The sequence below is a fragment of the Salvelinus alpinus genome, chromosome 15, assembly GCF_045679555.1.
Source record: "Salvelinus alpinus chromosome 15, SLU_Salpinus.1, whole genome shotgun sequence".
Taxonomy (NCBI): Eukaryota; Metazoa; Chordata; class Actinopteri; order Salmoniformes; family Salmonidae; genus Salvelinus; species Salvelinus alpinus.
The window spans coordinates 1453538-1479060 of record NC_092100.1 but is presented as its reverse complement, the minus strand read 5'-3'; the positions used below and the strand labels follow the sequence as shown (position 1 = coordinate 1479060).

At 43.8% G+C, this 25523-nt stretch overlaps 1 protein-coding gene across 5 annotated transcripts in view; it reads left to right on the top strand.

Moving 5' to 3' along the window:
* Positions 1 to 461: 461 nt before the first annotated feature.
* Positions 462 to 25523, top strand: part of tbc1d23 (TBC1 domain family, member 23) — an 82311-nt gene continuing 57249 nt past the window's right edge. For all 5 annotated transcript variants that reach the window (XM_071342191.1, XM_071342188.1, XM_071342189.1 and 2 more), the window contains exons 1-4: positions 462 to 615; positions 14486 to 14657; positions 15890 to 15995; positions 24160 to 24367. In XM_071342191.1, the coding sequence (XP_071198292.1) occupies positions 578 to 615; positions 14486 to 14657; positions 15890 to 15995; positions 24160 to 24367 (524 nt within the window). In that variant the 5' untranslated portion in view covers positions 462 to 577. The remainder of the gene's footprint in view (positions 616 to 14485; positions 14658 to 15889; positions 15996 to 24159; positions 24368 to 25523) is intronic.

The following is a 25523-nucleotide window of genomic DNA, read 5'->3' as shown; positions in this document are numbered from 1 at the left end:
AATAGTAATTTTAGAGATAAAGGGAGGCAACCCCTGAGGTATAATAAGAAAAATAAAGAAATAATACAAAATAAAAAAATATATTATAAGAATGAGGCAACAAGTTGCCTTCTCACCCGTCGCGACACAATGAGGGAATTCGATTAAGCTGAACTGTGGTGTACCGGGCTATGGCGTGAATCGTCAGAAGCGGTGAAGGAGGAGAGCCTTCTCAAATCGAACAGTGCGCTGCTGGGTCATGTTGTCAAAAACGCAGCATGATGCATCGCTCAGAAACATACATATATTTTCATTAAAATATAGTTTTGTTTTCATTGTCTGATAAAGGTAGATAAAGCATGTTTATCAAAAGCAATAATTTTACATGTGAAAACACAGAATCCTACTCATTACTCTACATACATCTACGTCACATTTGTTTTGAGGCGACTTCGCCGGCAGGCTGGCTCATTGCCCGGAGGCAGCCCGGTTCCAAGACGAACGCGACCAACGCTAACCCTGGGAAGGTCCTGGGCATTAATCGAATCCTCTCCATGCTCTTCTGGACGACAATTTTGACGTTGACGTCAATACAGCAATGGCGGATGCAGTGGAGGAAGTTCTTGAAGGCAGCTGGTAAGATTAAATATAATTATCACTGTTGTTAGAGATACTTATGACATCAGTTGAATCAGTATTTTCATAATATAAAACAATATTTGTTATCTACGTTACATCTGGGAAAGTACGTTGCCGTTCTGGGGTGATGATGGTTTTGGACTGTATCGATTAGCTACTAGCCGGAGATCGAGCGATGCTCTACTCTAAAACAGACCAGCTAACGTTAGTTAGCCTAGGTAGACTTTCACGAAAAGTAGCTAGGCAATTCGATAACCATTGTTTGCAATGCTAGCTAGCTACAACAACAATTAGTGTTGTCATTCCTGAGCGACACTGCTGGTATTGTTTAGGATTTTGATGTGTAAATATTGCGAACGTTAGCTAGCTAGTTGTAGACTCGAGAGGTTGTGGCTTAGCTTTCTTTTTCTATTGTCAACAGTAGCCACTCATCCTCTATCATCAAAGTTGTCCTAATGGCAGTGAGGTTCTGGCTGCCCCAGTATCTGTGCGTTATGCCGCGTTCAAAACAACTGGGAACTCGGAAATCTCCGATTTTAGTGCGTTTAAAACAACTGGGAACTCGGAAATCTCCGATTTTAGTGCGTTTAAAACAACTGGGAACTAGGGGAAAAAACGAGCTCCGACCGGGAAAATTTGTTTTGAACGTGACGTCGGAAACTCGGGCATCTTTATAGAGCTATGACATTCCAACCTGAAGATCACCGACGTCATGATTTGACCTCGGTTATTTCCGAGTTTCTAGTTGGCTTGAAAGCAGCTAGAGATGTCGACGCTGAATGTGTATGACGTGTCGGGTCTCTAACGCCCACGAAGTTCCGATTCAAACTCCCATTAGACAGCTCTGAGCAACTATCTTGATTTACTCCCATCACGGCTGGTGTGTACTTCCAAAAAAGGTATACATTTTGGGCTTCCGAGTGGCGCAGTGGTCTAAGGCACTGCATCTCTTTAAGGAATACCTAGGATAGGATAAAGTAATCCTTCTAACCCCCCCCCCCTCCTTAGAGTTAGATGCACTATTGTATAGTGGTTGTTCCACTGGACATCATAAGGTGAATGCACCAACTTGTATGTCGCTCTGTAATAAGAGCGTCTGCTAAATGACTTAAATGTAAATGTAATCTCAGTGCAAGAGGCGTCACTACAGTCCCTGGTTCGAATCCAGGCTGTATCACATCCGGCCGTGATTGGGCGGCGCACAATTGGCCCAGCATTTTCCGGATTTGGCCGGGGTAGGCCATCATTGTAAATAAGAATTGTTCTTAACTGACTTGCCTGGTTAGTTAAAAAAATATACAAATAACCGAAACAATGCCTCTTAAGGACCTCCAATGTATTGACCTGTTGTAGACTTCCGACCTCTGTGGCAGTAATGAGTGAAGTCTGGCAGTAATCGGAGGTGCCAAAATAGTTCGTTTTTTCGGTTACTTTATACCTTCTTTTGGAAGTACATTCCCGCCGTAATGGGTTCTAAATGAAGATGGTTGCTCAGTGACACTCCGTATTTGGTGATTAACGAATGTATTTCTACATTATAATGCATGCAGAACTGGCCAATTGATTTTGAATTGGAGCTTCCTCTGCGAGGCGCCACGTTCAAAACAACTGGGAACTCGGGGGAAAAACGAGCCCGACTGGGGGGAAAATTCAACTCGGTCCTCTTTCTAGAGCTCTGACTTCCTAACCTGAAGATCACTGATGTCATGATTTGTCCTCGTATTTTTCAGAGTTCCCGATTGTTTTGAATGCCGCGTTGGAGATCAGACACGTCATACTTATCGTCGACATCTCTAACATGCTGACCACACCGCTCGCGTCGTAAAATAAATGTACCCATGCATGTTATTCAATCATTGCACCCACACTGCTCGTGCTCGTCTGCATAGCCAGGCGCTAAAATAGAACTCGGTTCTATTTGTGATGCTTGATGCGCTGCAAGTCCTTCCTCTCCCATCTCCTCATTGGTTTTTAGGAGCATATACCCACGTGGGTGATTGAAAGACGAACTGAGGTCCACACTCCAGTCCAGTTGGTGGTTGTAATACAGCTTAAAGTTGGTTGTCAACCGCCATATAAAGTCCACAGAAGAAGAAGCCTGAAGGAGGAGCGATTACTTGAAACAAACTCGGTTTACCCTTTTATCTGTGGATTAATTGTCAGAGTAGAGGACCTTGTGCATTTCAGGTAAAATAACAACCCAATGTTTATATCACAGGACTAGCTAGCTAAATGTCCATGAATGTTTAATGTGTTTCAACCGGTCCCCAAATGAATATAGTTGGTTCAGAGTTCGTTTTGATATTTCAACCTGCGTGTCCTGATCGCGTCTGGTGTGGGTGGACAACATCAACGTGCGGTCTGGTCAGCATGTAACGCACAGATACTGGGGAGTGTTTTATGCCTGTTGAGCTGTTCCTGATCCAGCTAAACAGCAGTCAAATCACATTTTTATGCAGGGCGATATGGATCAAATATAATTTTATGATATTTTTGACTGTATGACAGTATTTTATGTGTTTAAATAATGTTCTAGGTATGCTTTCTGAGTATCTCATGGTCCCAGGCTGGATCAAACATCAATTATAGTGATTTCAATGGGCCTTTCTACATTTATACTGTTCAATCCAAATCAAAGCAACAACAAAAAAAATCTGCATTTTCATACATTTCTGCATTCCCTGCACTTATCATTTTCACATTGTACCACGCAGCATGGTATGGGCAAACCATCTAGGACTAGTGAATTGGTGAATTGTTGGAATCATGGAAATATAGTGATTATAATTCTATAGTTGGAATGTAGTGGGAGAAGCACCTTGAGTACATTGTTGTTTGACATGACAACGAATGAATAAGCCAGTGAGAAATACTTTTTTACGGTAGGAACCAAAGTGTTGGTCAGTGTTTCCAGGTGATCCTAATTATGTTACATTACATGTTTTCTTATGTCATATAGCTAGCTAGCTAACCAACATATTCATGCTTACCTATTCCTCTCTGATAAGCATTTTTGTACAACAATATCTTATCTAGGCCTGCACTGGTACCAGGCAGTATTAGCTAACTAGCTATGTACATTTAGCAAGCTAGCTTACCAGCTAACTAGCGATTAGCATTAACACGATTTATGTTTTGCAACACCTTGCTAAGAAAATAAACTAGATGACAGTAGTTTGGAGACAGTAAGATACTCAAACTAATAGTGTGATTATAGAACGCTTGTGGAAAGCAGCAGGTCACCAACATTGTTGCATCCATCTGACCATGCAGAGTGAAGGCAAGAAAGTGCTCCTGACTCTGTGGTCGACTGCTCTCTCCTCGAGCGACTGCTCTCTCCTTGAGCGACTGCTCTCTCCTTGAGCGACTGCTCTCTCCTTGAGCGACTGCTCTCTCCTTGAGCGACTGCTCTCTCCTTGAGCGACTGCTCTCTCCTTGAGCGACTGCTCTCTCCTTGAGCGACTGCTCTCTCCTTGAGTGACGCGGGGCGGGGCTTAGTGTGGTTAGCAGCATGCAGGAGGAGAGGGAGAGAGATGACTCAAGTAGCAAACGGAAGTAAACTATAAAAACTATATGACATTTAACAAACCAAACATTAAAATACTGTTATAGAAGGTAAAGTAAAAACTAAAACCGTTTCTTGAATCAATAACGGTATATATTAAAATATGGTGTACTGCTCAGCCCTTACCTGAACAATGGCCTTCATCAGCTTGGTCAGGAATCGGGATGGTGTAAAGACTTTCTGCTAAATGTGTTCCTTGTCATTATAGTAAAGTGAAGAACATTCCAACAGGCTCTGCATATGTGTCAACCAGCATACTGCAGGCAAATGATGCCATTCATTTTCCCCATTGATAGACGCTAACTACCGTGAGCGCCTATTGATGAAGGTATCTTCTCCACAGGGGACTTTAGTTAGGAGCCCAACACTCAGTCTGTATGTGGACATGCATTGCGGTTTTGGAAACATAGTTATCAACAAAGAAATAGTAGCCTCAAGCATTCTCTGGGGTAGCACCATGGTGTAGCCAGAGGACACGCCCTCCGGCATAACTGCTGAACTGCTTCCTGTACACTACTGCATGATTGTACACAGGATTGGATTGTGGGTTTACTAACGCGTTAGTTCTAGTTTGTTGAGTATAACTTTAATATGGTGACAACGTTGTACGCTGTGTAGCGGTTAGCAGTTATGGTACAAAGGTTTGGCTAGGAGAGGCTTTTTGCACCTGGTCACAGACAACTTTTGTGTTGTGAGCAGAGGAGAGCGCATAGATGTGAGAAGGAATTATACAACACGCAAAGTGATAATGCTGTATGTGGCTGCTATGATCAGGGGTGTACTTATTCTGCCGATTCTGTTGCAAAACGTTTGTTAAATGAAAGCAAATGAAACGGGGATGGGCCTGCCAGAATGTGTCCAAAAGAAACACTTGTTGTAACACTTGCTCTAATGATGACACCCCAGATCAGCAAGATGCCGGTATGAGTGTTCAAGGTGGTATTGAATGTGTCACTGTCACCTTGATTACTTCAACTAGTCTCTGGACCTGTGCTATGTTATAAACTTTCATTCGTAGGCTAGGTTGTAGCAACCTCAAGATTGGTATAGGGCAAATTTGAGTATCATGTATTAGCCTAAACTGATCACTGATGCATTGAACTGTTACATTGAACTCAATTACCCCATACCCCTGCACATGGACTCTGTACTGGTACCCCGTGTATATAGCCATGTTATTACCCCATACCCCTGCACATGGACTGTACTGGTACCCCGTGTATATAGCCATGTTATTACCCCATACCCCTGCACATGGACTCGGTACTGGTACCCCGTGTATATAGCCACATGGACTGTACTGGTACCCCGTGTATATAGCCACATGGACTGTACTGGTACCCCGTGTATATAGCCATGTTGTTACCCCATACCCCTGCACATGGACTCAGTACTGGTACCCCGTGTATATAGCCATGTTATTACCCCATGCACATGGACTCGGTACTGGTACCCCGTGTATATAGCCATGTTATTACCCCATACCCCTGCACATGGACTCGGTACTGGTACCCCGTGTATATAGCCATGTTATTACCCCATACCCCTGCACATGGACTGTACTGGTACCCCGTGTATATAGCCATGTTATTACCCCATACCCCTGCACATGGACTCTGTACTGGTACCCCGTGTATATAGCCATGTTATTACCCCATACCCCTGCACATGGACTCTGTACTGGTACCCCGTGTATATAGCCATGTTATTACCCCATACCCCTGCACATGGACTCTGTACTGGTACCCCGTGTATATAGCCATGTTATTACCCCATACCCCTGCACATGGACTGTACTGGTACCCCGTGTATATAGCCATGTTATTACCCCATACCCCTGCACATGGACTGTACTGGTACCCGTGTATATAGCCATGTTATTACCCCATACCCCTGCACATGGACTGTACTGGTACCCGTGTATATAGCCATGTTATTACCCCATACCCCTGCACATGGACTGTACTGGTACCCGTGTATATAGCCATGTTATTACCCCATACCCCTGCACATGGACTTTGTACTGGTAGCCGTGTATATAACCAAGTTATCGTTACTCATTGTGGATGAATTATTGCTTTTATTATTACACATTTTACTTTTTCTATAATTTTTCTATTTTGTATCTCTGCATTGTTGGAAAGGGCCCGTAAATCAGCATTTCTCTGTTAGTCTACACCTGTTGTTTAGCATGTGACTAATACAATCAGATTTGATTTGAATATGAATGACAGTCATCCAATATTCTGTAATAATATAAGGCCATGCCCATGAAAATAAAACTTCTTCCTCCCTAATGTTAAATGGCACTGACCTCCACTGGTGTACAGTAAGTGTATATTTAGCATTGTGAAATTATTTTGATATGAAATTAAAGGGCCTTATGTTTCTAGAATCGTATCACAATTGAGAATTCATTCACGTTTAGATGGAGAATTTGTCTGTTTTGTGTGCCAGAGCCAGTCTACCTCTGAAAAGAGCGTATAAGGTCCTTGGACCTTAGGAAGTAACGGTAGACTCCTTAAGATGAACTTCTTGGGCTACCTTTCACATAGAATGAGCCCTGGTTAATCCATTCATTTCAGTATCCTTCCTTCTGGTCATTATTTATGTTGTAACAAAGACACTGTTCATGAGCAGGGAGAACAGAGACACAGTCTATCCGGCAGGAAGTCACTGCTAATAAGGAAGGGTTGTGTCTGTTGTTACAGGGAGGGAGTCACGAGGACTGGTTGTGTCTGTTGTAACGGAGGGAATCACGAGGACTGGTTGTGTCTGTTGTTACAGGGAGGGAGTCACGAGGACTGGTTGTGTCTGTTGTAACAGAGAGGGAGTCACGAGGACTGGTTGTGTCAGTTGTAACAGAGGGAGTCACGAGGACTGGTTGTGTCTGTTGTAACAGGGAGGGAGTCACGAGGACTGGTTGTGTCTGTTGTAACGGAGGGAATCACGAGGACTGGTTGTGTCAGTTGTAACAGAGGGAGTCACTAGGACTGGTTGTGTCTGTTGTAACGGAGAGGGAATCACGAGGACTGGTTGTGTCTGTTGTTACAGGGAGGGAATCACGAGGACTGGTTGTGTCTGTAACAGGGAGGGAGTCACGAGGACTGGTTGTGTCTGTAACAGGGAGGGAGTCACTAGGACTGGTTGTGTCTGTTGTAACAGAGAGGGAGTCACGAGGACTGGTTGTGTCTGTTGTAACGGGGAGGGAATCACGAGGACTGGTTGTGTCTGTAACAGGGAGGGAGTCACGAGGACTGGTTGTGTCTGTAACAGGGAGGGAGTCACTAGGACTGGTTGTGTCTGTTGTAACAGAGAGGGAGTCACGAGGACTGGTTGTGTCTGTTGTAACGGGGAGGGAATCACGAGGACTGGTTGTGTCTGTTGTAATGGGGAGGGAATCACGAGGACTGGTTGTGTCTGTTGTAATGGGGAGGGAATCACTAGAACTGGTTGTGTCTGTTGTAACAGAGAGGGAATCACGAGGACTGGTTGTGTCTGTTGTTACAGGGAGGGAGTCACGAGGACTGGTTGTGTCAGTTGTAACAGAGAGGGAATCACGAGGACTGGTTGTGTCTGTTGTAACAGAGAGGGAATCACGAGGACTGGTTGTGTCTGTTGTTACAGGGAGGGAGTCACGAGGACTGGTTGTGTCAGTTGTAACAGAGAGGGAGTCACGAGGACTGGTTGTGTCTGTTGTAACAGAGAGGGAATCACGAGGACTGGTTGTGTCTGTTGTAACAGAGAGGGAATCACGAGGACTGCTTGTGTCTGTTGTAGAGGTTGACCGATTTATGATTTTTCAACGCCGATACCGATTATTGGAGGACCAAAAAAGCCGATTACGATAAATCGGCCGTTTTTATTATTATTATTATTTTTTTAATAATGACAATTACAACAATACTGAATGAACACTTATTTTAACTTAATATAATACATCAATAAAATCAATTTAGCCTCAAATAAATAATGAAACATGTTCAATTTGGTTTAAATAATGCAAAAACAAAGTGTTGGAGAAGAAAGTAAAAGTGCAATATGTGCCATGTAAGAAAGCTAACGTTTAAGTTCCTTGCTCAGAACATGAGAAAATATGAAAGCTGGTGGTTCCTTTTAACATGTGTCTTCAATATTCCCAGGTAAGAAGTTTTAGGTTGTAGTTATTATAGGAATTATAGGACTATTTCTCCCTATACGATTTGTATTTCATATACCTTTGACTATTGGATGTTCTTATAGGCACTTTAGTATTGCCAGTGTAACAGTATAGCTTCCATTCAACTACTCCAAGTCTCAGAGCGAGTGACGTTTGAAACGCTATTAGCGCGCACCCTGCTAACTAGCTAGCCATTTCACATCGGTTACACCAGCCTAATCTCAGGAGTTGATAGGCTTGAAGTCATAAACAGCGCAATGCTTGAAGCACAGCGAAGAGCTGCTGGCAAATGCACGAAAGTGCTGTTTGAATGAATGCTTACGAGCCTGCTGCTGCCTACCATCGCTCAGTCAGACTGCTCTATCAAATCAAAGACTTAATTATAATATAATAACACACAGAAATACAAGCCTTAGTTTCCGGATTTGACCATATTAATGACGTATCATTTCGAAAACAAAATGTTTATTCTTTCAGTGAAATACGGAACCGTTCCATATTTTATCTAACGGGTGGCATCCATAAGTCTGAAGGTTGTGCAATGTAACAGCAATATTTCATGTTATGTCATAATTATGTAAAATTCTGGCAAATCTATTACGGTCTTTGTTAGGAAGAAATGGTCTTCACACAGTTCGCAACGAGCCAGGCGGCCCAAACTGCTGCATATACCCTGACTCTGTTGCACAGAACGCAAGAGAAGTGACACAATTTCCCTAGTTAAAAGAAATTCATGTTAGCAGGCAATATTAACTAAATATGCAGGTTTAAAAATATTTACTTGTGTATTGATTTTAAGAAAGGCGTTGATGTTTATGGTTAGGTACATTGGTGCAACGACAGTGCTTTTTTCGTGAATACGCTTGTTAAATCACCCGTTTGGCGAAGTAGACTGTGATTCAATTCCATTTGGCAAATCTAACCATAATTCTATCCTCATGATTACTGCTTTCAAGCAAAAACTAAAGCAGGAAGTAGTGACTCGCTCAATACGGTAGTGGTCAGATGACGCGGATGCTACGCTACAGGACTGTTTTGCTAGAACAAACTGGAATATTTTCCGGGGTTCATCAAATGTCTTTGAGTACACTACCTCAGTCATCTTTTTCATCAATAAGTGCATTGACGACGTCGTCCCCACATTGACCGTACCCCAACCAGAAGCCATGGATTACAGGCAACATCCGCATTGAGTTAAAGGATAGAGCTGCCACTTTCAAGGACCACGCTTATAAGAAATCCCGCTATGCCCTCAGACGAACCATCAAACAAGCAAAGCGGCAATACAGGATTAAGATTGAATCCTACTACACCGGCTCTGACACTCGTCGGATGTGGCAGGGCTTGAAAGCTATTACGGACTACAAAGGGAAACCCAGCCGCGAGCTGCCCAGTGACGCGAGCCTACCAGATGAGCTAAATGCCTTTCATGCTCGCTTCGAGGCAAGCAACACTGAACTATGCATGAGAGCACCAGCTGTTCCGGACGACTGTGTGAGCAAGACCTTTAAACAGGTCAAAATTCACAAAGCTGCGGGGCCAGACGGACATATACTTAAAGCATGCGCTGACCAACTGGCAAGTGTTTTCACTGACATTTTCAACCTCTCCCTGACTGAGTCTGTATACCTACATGTTTCAAACAGACCACCATATAGTCCCTGTGCCGAAGAAAGTGAAGGTAACCTGCCTAAATGATTACCGCCTCGTAGCACTCACGTCGGTAGCATGAAGCATTCAATACCATATCTACTGTACAGTCTCTGGGGTTTGATCTACTGTACAGTCTCTAGGGTTTGGTCTACTGTACAGTCTCTAGGGTTTGGTCTACTGTACAGTCTCTAGGGTTTGATCTACTGTACAGTCTCTAGGGTTTGATCTACTGTACAGTCTCTAGGGTTAGATCTACTGTACAGTCTCTAGGGTTTGATCTACTGTACAGTCTCTAGGGTTAGGTCTACTGTGCAGTCTCTAGGGTTTGATCTACTGTACAGTCTCTAGGGTTAGGTCTACTGTACAGTCTCTAGGGTTAGATCTACTGTGCAGTCTCTAGGGTTTGATCTACTGTACAGTACCTAAACTTTGTGCTAATGCAGTGTCTGTATTTCCCATCTGCCCATTTCCCAGGTTTTCTAGCGTCTGTCTGTCTGTGTGTCTGTCTGTCTGCTTTATGTAACAGAAGAGCGGAGTCCCTGGGCAGCAGGCAGTGTGTCTGTCTGCTTTATGTAACAGAAGAGCGGAGTCCCTGGGCAGCAGGCAGTGTGTCTGTCTGTCTGCTTTATGTAACAGAAGAGCGGAGTCCCTGGGCAGCAGGCAGGTTAACAATGACCTCCATGTCACTGCTCATCCTGCTTTGTGGTGGATTGGAGAGGGGGAAAAGATACTGCTATTTCTCCTCTGGGCAGATGGATGGAGCAATATTATTATGATTATTATTCATATTATATTCATATTATTTTTATTAATATTATTACTATTATTATTATTATTCAGCCTACAAAAAAAATAATTAAATATATATAATAATCAAAAATGAGTAAATCAAAAATGAAGGAAAACAAAAAAATAAGTTTCAAGCTAGGATTACATTTGCAGAATATATCTGAGAAACGAAAGATGATTTAATTACTACGATGTTTGAGAATATATTTTCCATGTAATTGGTTTACTTCTTACTCTGCTATAGCTGTATTGAAAAGTAAAATGACTGAGAAGTATGCTGTGACAGAAGCAGTGGCTTTAGTCTCAGTCCCTTCCTCAGTACACAGTACTATCCTAATACAGCAGAATAGAAACAGCAGGCTATATTGCCTTCCTGTTTCCAAAATGGTCTGCTCTCCTCTTGCTCTGTAGAGCAATCTGCTTCTTTAGAGCTGTTGTAGTGATTCATATGTTGATGATGTAAAGAATGTGTGTTGGTGTGTAATGTGGAGCAACCAGACGCTGTACTTGACACATTTATGAAACATCTTATCCCAGTTACTAATAAACATGCACCCATTAAGAAAATGACTGTAAAAACTGTTAAATCCCTGTGGATTGATGAGGAATTGAACAATTGTATGGTTGAGAGGAATGAGACAAAAGGTCTGGTAAGTCTGGCTGCACAGCTGATTGGCAAATGTACTGCAAATGAAGAAGTCATGTGACTAAACTAAACTATACTATGAAACATAGATGAATGATAGTAAACAGTTTTGGAGCACCTTAAATTACACACCTTAAATTACACACCTTAAATTACATTTTGGGGGGGAAAGCCAACTCGGCTCCATCATTCATTGAATCAGATGTCTCATTCATCACAAAACCCACTGATATTACCAACTACTTTAATTATTTTTTTCATTGGCAAGATTAGCAAATTTAGGCATGACATGCCAGCAACAAACGCTGACACTACACATCCAAGTATATCTGACCAAATTATGAAAGACAAGCATTTTAATTTGGAGTTCCGTAAAGTGAAGATGGAAGAGGTGAAAGAATTATTGTTGTCTATCCACAATGACAAGCCACCAGGGTCTGACAATCTGGATGGAAAATGACTGAGGATAATAGCAGACGATATTCTATTTGCCAGATCTTCAATTTAAGCCTACTAGAGAGCGTGTGCCCTCAGGCCTGGAGGGAAACTAGAGTCATTCCTCTACCTAAGAATAGTAAAGTCCCCTTTACTGGCTCAATTAGCTGACCAATCAGCCTGTTACCAACCCTTAGTAAACTTCTGGGAAAAATGGTGTTTGACCAGATTAGAGGTCGACCGATTATGATTTTTCAACGCCGATACCGATTATTGGAGGACAAAAAAAGCCGATACCGATTAATCGGCCGATTTTAAATATAAAAAATGTTTTATATATATACAGTGGGGAGAACAAGTATTTGATACACTGCCGATTTTGCAGGTTTTCCTACTTACAAAGCATGTAGAGGTCTGTAATTTTTATCATAGGTAAACTTCAACTGTGAGAGACGGAATCTAAAACAAAAATCCAGAAAATCACATTGTATGATTTTTAAGTAATTAATTTGCATTTTATTGCATGACATAAGTATTTGATACATCCTCAAAGTGGAGGAGAGATTGACTTCATCACTACTTGTTTTTGTAAAAAGTGTTGACATGTTGAATGCACCGAGCTGTCTGTTTGAACTACTGGCTCACAGCTCGGGCCCCCATGCATACCCCACAAGACATGCCATCAGAGGTCTGTCTAAACTACTAACACACAGCTCAGACACCCATCCATACCCCACAAGACATGCCACCAGAGGTCTGTCTAAACTACTAACACACAGCTCAGACACCCATCCATACCCCACAAGACATGCCACCAGAGGTCTGTCTAAACTACTAACACACAGCTCAGACACCCATGCATACCCCACAAGACATGCCACCAGAGGTCTGTCTAAACTACTAACACACAGCTCAGACACCCATGCATACCCCACAAGACATGCCACCAGAGGTCTGTCTAAACTACTAACACACAGCTCAGACACCCATGCATACCCCACAAGACATGCCACCAGAGGTCTGTCTAAACTACTAACACACAGCTCAGACACCCATCCATACCCCACAAGACATGCCACCAGAGGTCTGTCTAAACTACTAACACACAGCTCAGACACCCATCCATACCCCACAAGACATGCCACCAGAGGTCTGTCTAAACTACTAACACACAGCTCAGACACCCATCCATACCCCACAAGACATGCCACCAGAGGTCTGTCTAAACTACTAACACACAGCTCAGACACCCATCCATACCCCACAAGACATGCCACAAGAGGTCTCTTCACAGTCCCCAAGTCCAGAACAGACTATGGGAGGTACACAGTACTACATAGAGCCATGACTACATGGAACTCTATTCCACATCAGGTAACTGATTGAAGCAGTAGAATCAGATTTTTAAAAACAGGTAAAAATACATCTTATGGAACAGGGAGGGAATCACACATAGTGTGTTGTGAATTATGCAATGAATGTATTGTAATGTTTTTAAAATTGTATACACTGCCGTAATTTTGCCAAACCCCAGGAAGAGCAGTGGGCAGTCCATAATAAATACAAATACCTATCAGATTACAACACCTATTAGTTACTGCAGACCGTATTTGATACAGAAAGTCAATGTTAGCCTACTGTTTCTAGCTTAGCCTTACTACTGGTAGGGTCAGGCAGCCTGGATACCCCGGTAACAGCAGGGGACTTTGACCACTCTCCTCTTGTTCTGTTGAGCTGCTGACCTATCAGATGATCAGATTCCAACACCTATCAGTAACTATATAAAAGAGATCCCACCAATCCCTTGTCATCTCTGTTAATGTGACAGTAGTAAAGTGTTTTATCTGTTGGCTAGCAGTGAGACAGACACAAGCTGGAAACTGAATGTTCAGGTTGTGACCGATGCTATGATTTACAGGAGAATGTGTTTGATGCTCAGTGGTGACAGAAATAGACTCGTCCTCGTGACATTTGAAAAAGGCTCTGTATACAGATGAAACGTCAGTCAAACAAATAGCATGTCAGTATTGAAGTGTTATTGACGTTGCTGAAAAATGGAGGGTTTAAACAGTTCAACAGTGTTTGTCTCTGACCTGTCCTGTGTTGCTGTCTGACCTGTCCTGTGTTGCTGTCTGACCTGTCCTTTGTTGCTGTCTGACCTGTCCTTTGTTGCTGTCTAACCTGTCCTTTGTTGCTGTCTAACCTGTCCTGTCTTGTTCTCTGAGCTGTCCTGTCATGCTTTCTGAGCTGTCCTGTCATGCTTTTTGACCTGTCCTTTCATGCTTTCTGACCTGTCCTGTCTGGGTCTCTGACCTGTCCTGTCTTGTTCTCTGACCTGTTTTCTCTTGCTTTCTGACCTGTCCTGTCTTGTTCTCTGAGCTGACCTGTCTTGTTCTCTGAGCTGTCCTGTGTTGCTGTCTGGCCTGTCCTGTCTTGTTCTTTGACCTGTTTTCTCTTGCTTTCTGACCTGTTCTGTTCTATGACCTGTCCTGTTCTCTGACCTGTCCTGTTCTCTGTCCTGTCTTGTTCTCTGTCCTGTCTTGCAACGTTGCCCTAAAAATGTGTGTTCAATAGGCGTTAGATGTCGCTCTGCTAGTGTTGATGTTTCTCTGTCCTGCAGGGATCAGGATCTGGCTGAGGCCCTGGACTCTGGAGGCTCTGACCTGGAGCTTGAGATGGACATACAGGGGGAGCTGGAGTTGGGGGGAGGTCTGGGTCTGGATGGGGAAGAGGTCAGCGGGGTTATTCGAGTCCAGGAACTACCAGCCCAGCAGAGAGCCAAGCTGTGGAAGGTGAGCGAGGTCAGGGGTCGTGGGTTCGACCTACCGTAACGGGGAGGAATTAAACTAGGGATGGAATGGGAGGGGGTCAGGGGGTGGGGGTGGTGAGGGACTAGGGAGGGGGTGGGACTTGATTTTATAAATGTTTTCCTGTAAAGCACGTTGCGTTGCTTTCCATGTCTGAAATGTGCTGTATAAATAAAGCTTGATTTGATTTGATTAGAAATGGAGTGGGACTATAAATGAGGTGGGACTAGGAATGGGGTGGGACTAGGTAAGGGGGGTCAGAGGATGAGGGAGGGGGGTGAGGGACTAGGGAGGGGGTGACATCTCTAATCTGTTTAGCTGATAATTGGTTTGTTGACCCCCAAAGTTATCAGACACCACTCCACTGTTGATTAGCTGCTCTATGAGGAGAACAGAAGACTAGCATAGACTGAGTACTGAGCATGTCTCATAGCTAGAGCCAGGAGGTTTACCTGACCAGGAATAATTCAGGGCCATCGTTGACCGTGAACAACTCAGGGCCACCAGTGACCGGGAACAACTCAGGGCCACCGGTGACCGGGAACAACTCAGGGCCACCGGTGACCGGGAACAACTCAGGGCCACCGGTGACCGGGAACAACTCAGGGCCACCGGTGACCGGGAACAACTCAGGGCCACCGGTGACCGGGAACAACTCAGGGCCACCGGTGACCGGGAACAACTCAGGGCCACCGGTGACCGGGAACAACTCAGGGCCATCGGTGACCGGGAACAACTCAGGGCCATCGGTGACCGGGAACAACTCAGGGCCATCGGTGACCGGGAACAACTCAGGGCCATCGGTGACCGGGAACAACTCAGGGCCATCGGTGACCGGGAACAACTCAGGGCCATCGGTGACCGGGAACAACTCAGGGCCATCGGTGACCGGGAGCAAGTCTGGGCCATCGGTGACCGGGCGCAAGTCTGGGCCATCGGTGACCGGGCGCAAGTCTGGGCCATCGGTGACCGGGTCTGGGCCATCGGTGACCGGGTCTGGGCCATCGGTCTGGGCCATCGGTGGCCGGGAACAAGTCTGGGCCATCGGTGACCGGGCGCAAGTCTGGGCCATCGGTGACCGGGCGCAAGTCTGGGCCATCAGTGGTTCTCAGTAGTTTCCCAGTCTGTCTCCTCCTGTGTGTTGGGGTAACTGTTAGCTACTAACTGATGATCTGGTCCTGTCTGTCAGCTACTAACTAGTTGGTGTGTTTTGTCAGATTGCGCTGAATGTGGCAGGTAAAGGAGACAGTCTGTCCTCGTGGGATGGAGTCCTGGATCTTCCAGAACAGACCCTTATACACACCCGCTGCCAGCAGCTCATTGGTGAGTGACTGTTACATACAGTGTCTACGTTATATATACAGTACCAGTCAAAAGTTTGGACACACCGACTCATTCAAGGTTTCTTCCTTTTAATGTTACTATTTTCTACATTGTAGAATAATAGTGATGACATCAAAACTATGAAATAACACATATGGAATCATGTAGTAACCAAAAAAGTGTTAAACAAATCAATTTCAGATTTTAGATTCTTCAAAATAGCCACCCTTTGCCTTGATAACAGCTTTGCACACTCTTGGCATTCTCTCAACTAGCTTTACCTGGAATACTTTTCCAACAGTCTTGAAGGAGTTCCCACATATGCTGAGCACTTGTTTGCTGTGGTCCAACTCATCCCAAACCATCTCAATTGGGTTGAGGTTTGGTGATTGTGGAGGCCAGGTCATCTGATACAGCACTCAATCACTCTCCTTCTTGGCCAAATAGCCCTTACACAGCATGGAGGTGTGTTGGGTCATTGTCCTGTTGAAAAACAAATGATAGTCCCACTAAGCCCAAACCAGGTAGGATGGCGTATCGCTGCAGAATGCTGTGGTAGCCATGCTGGTTAAGTGTGCCTTGAATTGTAAATAAATCACTGACAGTGTCACCAGCAAAGCACCATCACACCACCACATGCAGAGATCATCTGTTCACCTACTCCGCGTCTCACAAATACATGGCGGTTAGAACCAAACATCAAAAACTTGGACTCATCACACCAAAGGACAGATTTCCACTGGTCTAATATCCATTTATTTATTGCCATGGGAAACATATGTTAACATTGCCAAAGCAAGTGAAGTAGATAATAAACAAAAATGAAATAAACAATAAAAATGAACAGTAAACATTACACTCACAGAAGTTCCAAAAGAATAAAGACATTTCAAATGTCATATTATGTCTATATACAGTGTTGTAACGATGTACAAATGGTTCAAGTACAAAGGGGAAGATAAATAAACATAAATATGGGTTCTATTTACTAGAGGTCGACCGATTTATCGGATTAATTAGGGCCAATTTCAAGTTTTCATAACAATTGGAAATCGGTAATTTTGGACGCCGATTTTTATTTATTTATTATTATTTTATTTTTTTACACCTTTATTTAACTAGGCAAGTCAGTTAAGAACACATTCTTATTTTCAATGACGGCCTAGGAACGGTGGGTTAACTGCCTTGTTCAGGGGCAGAACAACAGATTTTTACCTTGTCAGCTCAGGGATTCAATCTTGCAACCTTACAGTTAACTAGTCCAACGCTCTAACCACCTGCCTCACGAGGAGCCTGCCTGTTACGCGAATGCAGTAAGAAGCCAAGGTAAGTTTCTAGCTAGCATTAAACTTATCTTATAAAAAACAATCAATGAATCATAATCACTAGTAATAACTACACATGGTTGATGATATTACTAGTGTATCTAGCGTGTCCTGCGTTGTATATAATCGATGTGGTGGCATTCGCGAAAAAGGACTGTCGTTGCTCCAACCTGTACCTAACCATAAACATCAATGCCTTTCTTAAAATCAATACACAGAAGTATATATTTTTAAACCTGCATATTTAGCTAAAAGAAATCCAGGTTAGCAGGCAATATTAACCAGGTGAAATTGTGTCACTTCTCGTGCGTTCATTGCACGCAGAGAGTCAGTTTGGGCCGCCTGGCTCATTGCGAACTAATTTTGCCGGAATTTTACGTAATTATGACATAACATTGAAGGTTGTGCAATGTAACAGGAATATTTAGACTGATGGATGCCACCCGTTGGATAGAATACGGAACGGTTCCGTATTTCACTGAAAGAATAAATGTTTTGTTTGAGATGATAGTTTCCGGATTCGACCATATTAATGACCTAAGGCTCGTATTTCTGTGTGTTATTATGTTATAATTAAGTCTATGATTTGATAGAGCAGTCTGACTGAGCGGTGGTAGGCACCAGCAGGCTCGTAAGCATTCATTCAAACAGCACTTTCGTGCGTTTTGCCAGCAACTCTTCACTGTGCTTCAAGCATTGCGCTGTTTATGACTTCAAGCCTATCAACTCCCGAGATTAGGCTGGTGTAACCGATGTGAAATGGCTAGCTAGTTAGCGGGGTGCGCGCTAATAGCGTTTCAAACGTCACTCTCAGAGCGTCACTCTCAGACTTGGAGTAGTTGTTCCCCTTGCTCTGCATGGGTAACGCTGCTTCGAGGGTGGCTGTTGTCGATGTGTTCCTCGTTCGAGCCCAGGTAGCGACGAGAAGAGGGATGGAAGCTATACTGTTACACTGGCAATACTAAAGTGCCTATAAGAACATCCAATAGTCAAAGGTATATGAAATACAAATCGTATAGAGAGAAATAGTCCTATAATTCCTATAATAACTACAACCTAAAACTTCTTACCTGGGAATATTGAAGACTCATGTTAAAAGGAACCACCAGCTTTCATATGTTCTCATGTTCTGAGCAAGGAACTTAAACGTTAGCTTTCTTACATGGCACATATTGCACTTTAACTTTCTTCTCCAACACTTTGTTTTTGCATTATTTAAACCAAATTGAACATATTTCATCATTTATTTGAGGCTAAATTGATTTTATTTATGTATTATATTAAGTTAAAATAAGTGTTCATTCAGTATTGTTGTAATTGTCATTATTACAAAAAAACAAAAACAAAAATTGTCCGACTATTCGGAATTGGCTTTTTTGGTCCTCCAATAATCGGTATCGGTATCGGCATTGAAAAATCATAATCGGTCGACCTCTAGTGATTACAATGGTGTTTGTTCTTCACTGGTTGACCTTTTCTTGTGGCAACAGGTCACAAATCTTGCTGATGTGATGGCACACTGTGGTATTTCACCCAGTAGATATGGGAATTTATCACACTGTGGTATTTCACCCAGTAGATGTGGGAGTTTATCACACTGTGGTATTTCACCCAGTAGATATGGGAGTTTATCACACTGTGGTATTTCACCCAGTAGATATGGGAGTTGATCACACTGTGGTATTTCACCCAGTAGATATGGGAGTTTATCACACTGTGGTATTTCACCCAGTAGATATGGGAGTTGATCACACTGTGGTATTTCACCCAGTAGATATGGGAGTTGATCACACTGTGGTATTTCACCCAGTAGATATGGGCGTTGATCACACTGTGGTATTTCACCCAGTAGATATGGGCGTTTATCACACTGTGGTATTTCACCCAGTAGATATGGGAGTTTATCACACTGTGGTATTTCACCCAGTAGATATGGGAGTTGATCACACTGTGGTATTTCACCCAGTAGATATGGGAGTTGATCACACTGTGGTATTTCACCCAGTAGATATGGGAGTTGATCACACTGTGGTATTTCACCCAGTAGATATGGGAGTTGATCACACTGTGGTATTTCACCCAGTAGATATGGGAGTTGATCACACTGTGGTATTTCACCCAGTAGATATGGGAGTTGATCACACTGTGGTATTTCACCCAGTAGATATGGGAGTTGATCACACTGTGGTATTTCACCCAGTAGATATGGGAGTTGATCACACTGTGGTATTTCACCCAGTAGATATGGGAGTTGATCACACTGTGGTATTTCACCCAGTAGATATGGGAGTTGATCACACTGTGGTATTTCACCCAGTAGATATGGGAGTTGATCACACTGTGGTATTTCACCCAGTAGATATGGGAGTTGATCACACTGTGGTATTTCACCCAGTAGATATGGGAGTTGATCACACTGTGGTATTTCACCCAGTAGATATGGGAGTTGATCACACTGTGGTATTTCACCCAGTAGATATGGGAGTTGATCACACTGTGGTATTTCACCCAGTAGATATGGGAGTTGATCACACTGTGGTATTTCACCCAGTAGATATGGGAGTTTATCAATCTCGGGTTGTTTTCAAATTCATTTGGGATCTGTGTAATATGTGTCTCTAATATGGTCATACATTTGGCAGGAGGTTAGGAAGTGCATCTCAGTTTCCACCTCATTTTGTGGGCAGTGTTGCACATAGCCTTTCTTCTCTTGAGAGCCAGGTCTACCTACGGCAGCCTCTCTCAATAGCAAGGTTATGCTCACTGAGTCTGTACATAGTCAAAGGTTTCCTTAATAATTTTGGGTCAGTCACAATGGTCAGATATTCTGCCACTGTGTACTCTTGAGGGCCAAATAGCATTCTGGTTTGCTCTGTTTTTTTGCTGATTATTTTCAGTGTGTCAAATAGTTACCTTTTTGTTTTCTCATGATTTGGTTGGATCTAAATGTGTTTCTGTCCTGGGGCTCTGTGGGGTCTGTTTGTTTTTGGGAACAGAGCCCCAGGACCAGCTTGCTTAGGGGACTCTTCTCCAGGTTCATCTCTCTGTAGGTGGGAATCATCTCTCTGTAGGTGGGAATCACTTCCTTTTAGGTTGTTGTAGAATTTAGCGTCTCTTCTGGATTTTGATCATTTTGACTGTAATTTCTCTTTGCTTATTTGAGCTGTTCTTGCCATAATATGGACTTGGTATTTTACCAAGTAGTGCTATCTTCTGTATACCACCCCTACCTTGTCACAACACAACTGATTGGCTAAAACGCATAAAAAAGGAAAGAAATTCCACATTCACTTTTAATAAGGCACACTTGTTAATTGAAATGCATTCCAGGTGACTACCTCATGAAGCTGGTTGAGATAATGCAAAGAGTGTGCAAAGCTGTCTTCAAGGCAAAGGGTGGCTACTTTGAAGAATCGCAAATATGAAATGTATTTTGATTTGTTTAGCACTTTTTTGGTTACTACATGATTCCATATGTGTTATTTCATAGTTTTGATGTCTTCACTATTATTCTACAATGTAGAAAATAGTAAAAATAAAGAAAGACCCTGTAATGAGTAAGTGTAATGAGTAAACTTTTGATTGGTACTGTATATACTGTGCTTACGGAAAGTATTCAGACCCCTTGACTAAAATGTATTAAATAGTTTTTTTCCCTCATCAATCTACACACAATACCACATAATGACAAAGCAAAAATGTTTTTTTTAAACATTTTTGCTGAATTATAATAAATACATATTACATTTTACATAAGTATTCAGAACCTTTACTCAGTACTTTGTTGAAGCACTTTTGGCAGCGATTACAGCCTCGAGTCTTCTTGGGTATGATGCTACAAGCTTGGCAAACCTGTATTTGGGGAGTTTCTCCCATTCTTCTCTGAAGATCCTCTCAAGCTCTGTCAGGTTGGATGGGGAGCGTCGCTGCACAGCTATTTTCAGGTCTCTCCAGAGATGTTCGATCAGGTTTAAATCCGGGCTCTGGCTGATCCACTCAAGGACATTCAGAGACTTGTCCCGAAGCCACTCCTGCATTGTCTTGGCTGTGTACTAAGGGTTGTTGTCCTGTTGGAAGGTGAACCTTCGCCCCAGTCTCAGGTCCTGGGCGCGCTGGAACAGGTTTTCATCAAGAATCTCTCTGTACTTTGCTCTGTTCATCTTTCCCTTGATCCTGACTAGTCTCCCAGTCCCTGCCGCTGAAAACCATCCTTACGTCATGATGCTGCCACCATCATGCATCACTGTAGGGATGGTGCCAGGTTTCCTCCAGACGAGACGCTTGGAATTCAGGCCAAAGAGTTCAATCTTTGTTTCATCAGACCAGAAAATCTTGTTCCTCATGGTCTGAGAGTGTTTAGGTGCCTTTTGGCAAACTCCAAGCAGGCTGTCATGTGCCTTTTACTGAGGAGTGTCTTCCATCTGGCCACTCTACCATGAAGGCCTGATTGGCGGAGTGCTGCATAAATGGTTGTCCTTCTGGAAGGTTCTCCCATCTCCACAGAGGAACTCTAGAGCTCTGTCAGAATGACCATCGGGTTCTTGGTCACCTCCCCGACCAAGGCCCTTCTCCCCCGATTGCTCAGTTTGGCCGGGCGGCCAGCTCTAGGATGAGTTTAGGTGGTTCCAAACTTCTTCCATTTAAGAATGATGGAGGCCACTGTGTTCTTGGGGACCTTCAATGCTCCAGAAATTACGTTGGAGGCGGCTTGTGCGAGAGAAATTAACATTAAATTCTCTGGCAACCGCTCTGGAGGACATTCTTGCAGTCAGCATGCCAATTGCACGTTCCCTCAAAATGAGACATCTGTGGCAATGTTTAATCAGCTTCTTGATATACCACATCTATCAGGTGGATGGATTATCTTGGAAAAGGAGAAATGCTCACTAACAGGGATGTAAACAAATTTGTGCACAACATTTGAAATAAGCTTTTTGTGCGTCTGGAAAATTTCTGGCATCTTTTATTTCAGCTCATGAAACATGGGACCAACACTTTACATTTTTGTTCAGTGTATATTATATTATACCTGCCCTGCTCAAGACACTTCATAGGATGGATAATTCTTTGTCTTGCATAGCTCGGTCAGTCATGCTGTCTTCTGTAGCCCGGTCAGTCATGTTGTCTTCTGTAGCTCGGTCAGTCATGCTGTAGCTCGGTCAGTCATGCTGTCTTCTGTAGCTCGGTCAGCCATGCTGTCTTCTGTAGCTCGGTCAGCCATGCTGTCTTCTGTAGCTCGGTCAGTCATGCTGTCTTCTGTAGCTCGGTCGGTCATGCTGTCTTCTGTAGCTCGGTCGGTCATGCTGTCTTCTGTAGCTCGGTCAGTCATGCTGTAGCTCGGTCGGTCATGCTGTCTTCTGTAGCCCGGTCAGTCATGCTGTCTTCTGTAGCCCGGTCAGTCATGCTGTCTTCTGTAGCTCGGTCAGTCATGCTGTCTTCTGTAGCTCGGTCAGTCATGCTGTCTTCTGTAGCTCGGTCAGTCATGCTGTCTTCTGTAGCTCGGTCAGTCATGCTGTAGCTCGGTCAGTCATGCTGTAGCTCGGTCAGTCATGCTGTAGCTCGGTCAGTCATGCTGTAGCTCGGTCAGTCATGCTGTAGCTCGGTCGGTCATGCTGTAGCTCGGTCGGTCATGCTGTAGCTCGGTCGGTCATGCTGTAGCTCTGTCGGTCATGCTGTCTTCTGTAGCTCTGTCGGTCATGCTGTCTTCTGTAGCTCGGTCGGTCATGCTGTCTTCTGTAGCTCGGTCGGTCATGCTGTCTTCTGTAGCTCGGTCGGTCATGCTGTCTTCTGTAGCTCGGTCAGTCATGCTGTCTTCTGTAGCTCGGTCAGTAATGTTGAGAACAGACAATAGAAACACAAGTCCAAACACACGCTGGGTTCTCATACAGTTTGGGTCTTATGCAGAAACTGTCAGCTGTCATCAGCTTTGCACAGTCCTTTCTCTGCCTGATAGCAGGGCGGGTTAGGCAGCAGAACTGACATGGAGACTGCTTCAGGGCTCAGCCCAGATAAGGCAGCCCTTCATGGGGCACTGAGCCCAAGAAAGCCCCAGGCCTTACCCCCAGGTGTAGGCCAGCACATGGTGCCACAGTGAAGAGACACAAACTGAGGGAGAGAATGTTCTAGTGGGTTGAAGAATCAATTCTGAGATCTTTCTTTGGCATCTCGTTTACTAGTATCTTATTTCAATCAATTTCTACAAGACACATTTGCTTGAAAGGTTCTCTGCTGGCTAGTCATAATTAGCCCTATGTATCCAGTCTCATGGTTGGAGTGCTGATCTAGGATCAGGTCTCATGGTTGGAGTGCTGATCTAGGATCAGGTCTCATGGTTGGAGTGCTGATCTAGGATCAGGTCTCATGGTTGGAGTGCTGATCTAGGATCAGGTCTCATGGTTGGAGTACTGATCTAGGATCAGGTCTCATGGTTGGAGTGCTGATCTAGGATCAGGTCTCATGGTTGGAGTGCTGATCTAGGATCAGGTCTCATGGTGGGAGTCCTGATCTAGGATCAGGTCTCATGGTGGGAGTACTGATCTAGGATCAGGTCCCCCCCTGTCCATGTCATCTTATTCATTATTATCTAGGATCAGGTCCCCCCCTGTCCATGTCATCTTATTCATTATGATCTAGGATCAGGTCCCCCCCTGTCCATGTCATCTTTCTCATTCTGATGTAAAATCCTAGATCAGCACTCCTACTCTGAGAGGCTTGATAGCCAGACTGGCTCCAGGAGGATTTTTCTAAACTCTGTTTTCATGCTGTCCTTGTCCTGACCGTGAAGGCTAAGTGTAATGACCTCTAACCTCTGACCCTGTGTCTTTGCTTCCTGTCTCCAGACCAGCTGGGGGACGTGGCGGAGGAGGAGGGGCGTGACATGGTGTCTGACGTAGAGTCTGTCATCACGTTCTACTGTAAGTCCCGAAACATCACCTTCACCCCTGACCTCTCCTGGCCACACCTCCTCAAACCGCTGCTGGGGCTGCAGCTGCCCCGCTCCGATCTCTACAACTGCTTCTACGCTATCATGAATAAATACATACCACGGTGAGACACACACACCTCTACAATAAATATATACCACGGTGAGACACACACACCTCTACAATAAATATATACCACGGTGAGACACGCACACCTCTACAATAAATATATACCACGGTGAGACACACACACCTCTACAATAAATATATACCACGGTGAGACACACACACCTCTACAATAAATATATACCACGGTGAGACACACACACCTCTACAATAAATATATACCACGGTGAGACACACACACCTCTACAATAAATATATACCACGGTGAGACACACACACCTCTACAATAAATATATACCACGGTGAGACACACACACCTCTACAATAAATATATACCACGGTGAGACACACACACCTCTACAATAAATATATACCACGGTGAGACACACACACCTCTACAATAAATATATACCACGGTGAGACACACACACCTCTACAATAATTATATACCACGGTGAGACACACACACCTCTACAGTAAATATATACCACGGTGAGACACACACACCTCTACAATCCTCAGCAATCTACCCACAATACCCCATAATGACAAAGCGAAAACAGGTTTTTAGAAATTTGAGCAAATGTATTGAAAATAAAAAACAGAACTTATTTACATAATTATTCAGACCCTTTGCTATGTGACACTAAATTGAGCTTAGTTGCATCCTGTTTCCATTGATCATCCTTGAGATGTTTCTACAACTTGATTGGAGTCTACCTGTGGTAAATTCAATTGATTGGAAAAAGCACACACCTTTTGTATATAAAGCCATGAGGTCGAAGGAATTGTCCGTAGAGCTCTGAGACAGGATTGTGTCGGCACAGATCTGGTGAAGGGTACCAAAACATTTCTGCAGCGTTAAAGGTCCCCAAGAACACAGTGGCCTCCATCATTCTTAAATGGAATAAGTTTGGAACCACCAGGACTCTTCCTAGAGCCGGCCGCCCGGCCAAACTGAGCAATCGGGGGAGAAGGGCCTTGGTCAGAGAGGTGACCAAGAACCCGATGATCACTCTAACAGAGCTCCAGAGTTCATCTGTGGGAGATGGGAGAGCCTTCCAGAAGGACAACCAGGACTCCGCCAATCAGGCCTTTATGGTAGAGTGGCCAGACGGAAGCCATCCTCAGTAAAAGGCTCAATCTAGATGACT